Source organism: Arachis ipaensis, chromosome B03 (genome assembly GCF_000816755.2).
Source record: "Arachis ipaensis cultivar K30076 chromosome B03, Araip1.1, whole genome shotgun sequence".
Classification (NCBI taxonomy): Eukaryota; Viridiplantae; Streptophyta; class Magnoliopsida; order Fabales; family Fabaceae; genus Arachis; species Arachis ipaensis.
The window spans coordinates 8,883,701-8,885,744 of record NC_029787.2 but is presented as its reverse complement, the minus strand read 5'-3'; the positions used below and the strand labels follow the sequence as shown (position 1 = coordinate 8,885,744).

General features: G+C 35.8%; 1 protein-coding gene across 1 annotated transcript in view; it reads right to left on the bottom strand.

The window, feature by feature from the left end:
* Positions 8-2,044, bottom strand: part of LOC107632249 (anti-sigma-I factor RsgI6-like) — a 3,868-nt gene continuing 1,831 nt past the window's right edge. The window contains exons 5-6 of the mRNA XM_021117137.1: positions 948-1,745; positions 8-446 (exon numbers count right to left, since the gene is read on the bottom strand). Coding sequence (XP_020972796.1) covers positions 66-446; positions 948-1,745 — 1,179 coding nt within the window. The 3' untranslated portion in view covers positions 8-65. The remainder of the gene's footprint in view (positions 447-947; positions 1,746-2,044) is intronic.

The following is a 2,044-nucleotide window of genomic DNA, read 5'->3' as shown; positions in this document are numbered from 1 at the left end:
GATAAACTCTACATAAAAAGAAACTAAGAAAGTACCACTTTAGGAATAATCATTGATAATAATAACTAGACAGAAAGCTTAACAATCTGTGTAGTTAAGTGGGACCCATTATTATGATGATGATGATGTATTGGATTCACTTGAAGGTGGTGAGTGAAAGAGTAATTGTTGTTGTTGATGAGAGGGTGATTGATTTCCAGCTTGTAATCTCCATGGAAAAGAGAAACATGAATGAAGCCATTGTGATCAGTGTTTGCTGAGAATGGTCTGAGGCCCCATTCATGAAGAAGCTTGTCCACAACAACACCTCCAGGCAAGTTGTTGAAATTGTTGTCTGTTAAACAAATTCTGTAGCAACCTTGTGGTGATCTTGCTGTCCACATTATAATTCCTTGGACACCAGGGTGAGAATGTGCTTCTCTTAGAACTTGTTCAAAGGATTGCACCTACACACAAATTCAAATGTATTTATTAAGAAATTCTTAGCGTTTGGTAGAGAGACAGAGATAGAAATACTGAAACTGAGAGACAGAGACTAAGAGACAGGGATTGAAATAAATCTCAGTATTCTGTTTGGTGCAAAATGGGAGACATGAATTGAAATAAGAATGAAACTCTAATTTAATTTGCACAAAGGGTAAAATTGGAATTAATTAATTGAAATGAAAGTATTTTAGGTATAAAATGTTATTAAAGTTTCAGTCTCCATCTCTAAAAATTTCAATCCCCTGTGTCCCTACTTTTTGGAGGTACTGAAATACTGAAATTTTAGAGAAAGAGACAGTAATTTTAGTACCAGTATCTAAACTAACAAACATGATACTGAATCTCAATCTCTCAGTCTCTCTCTCACTACCTCAAAACAAACGCTACGTTAAGGTTGGTTAAAACCAAAATAGAAATCTTGAAATAACTTGGGCTATGATGTTTAGAGTAGTAAACTTTACCTGACTATTTTGGGGTGCAACATCAATTTCTGTGATCCAAACTGGTGAACGAGTGGCAACAAGTTGATCAATGGAAGCTCTCATGTATGGCAGATTAGGAGGAAAATTAGGAAAATGTGCTTCAAGGCCAATTCCAACAACTCCTCCCCTGCTCTTAAAAGTAGGATAATTTTGAATCTGTCTAAGCTTCTGAATATACCTTGCAGGGTTTGCTGCATTATCTCTATTATCCTCAATTGTGTTAAACTCATTCAAGAACAATGTAGCACGTGGATCAATCCCATGAGCCACACTGAAAACCTTAGCTGAAAAATCTTGTCCAAGTTTACTCTCAAAGAATGAAAAATGCATGTTCTCATTAACAACATCCCAATGAATAACTTGGCCTCTGTATCTTGAAACAACAGATTGAAGCCTCTTCTGCACTGCTATATTGAGTTCTTGTGGTGAAAGTGAAGGGACCCAACCAGGTTGGAATTTGGGGTCATCCCAAAATATGTTGTGGCCTCTAACAGCAATGCGGTTTCTCCTGGCAAAGCCTAGCATCGCGTCCGCGGCCGAGTAGTCCTCCCGGCCCCGGACGGATTCTGTGCTGTACCATTTCATTTCATTGGTGAATGTTGTGACTGTGAACCTTTGGAGGAACCATTTTTGGTATGCAGGGTTGTTGAGAATGGATTTGTCTATTGCGCTTCCAAATGGGAAGCGTGCCCTTGTTTGTTGAAGTGATACACTTGCATTTCTAAGAGGTTTTCCTTCTTTATCCAATATTTGGATTGATACCTTTCTCTTTCTTGCCTGCCAAGTTACACAATTTCAAGAATCTCATATATTTTGTGGCAAATTTGGGGAATGTAGCACCAATTATGGTTCACAGAGTGTTAAACTATATTTTTCTTTCTTGTTTTTACTTGTTACTCATTTTCTTTTATCATTAAACTGAACTAGATTTAGACTCGCGTAATGCACGAAAAACTAATATTATGAATTTTTGTATATTATTTTTTAGATAATAAAAAATAATAGATGAGTTTTTATTTCATAATTAGTTATAAATTAATTTATATAATTCTTAATATAATAATAACCATCATAAT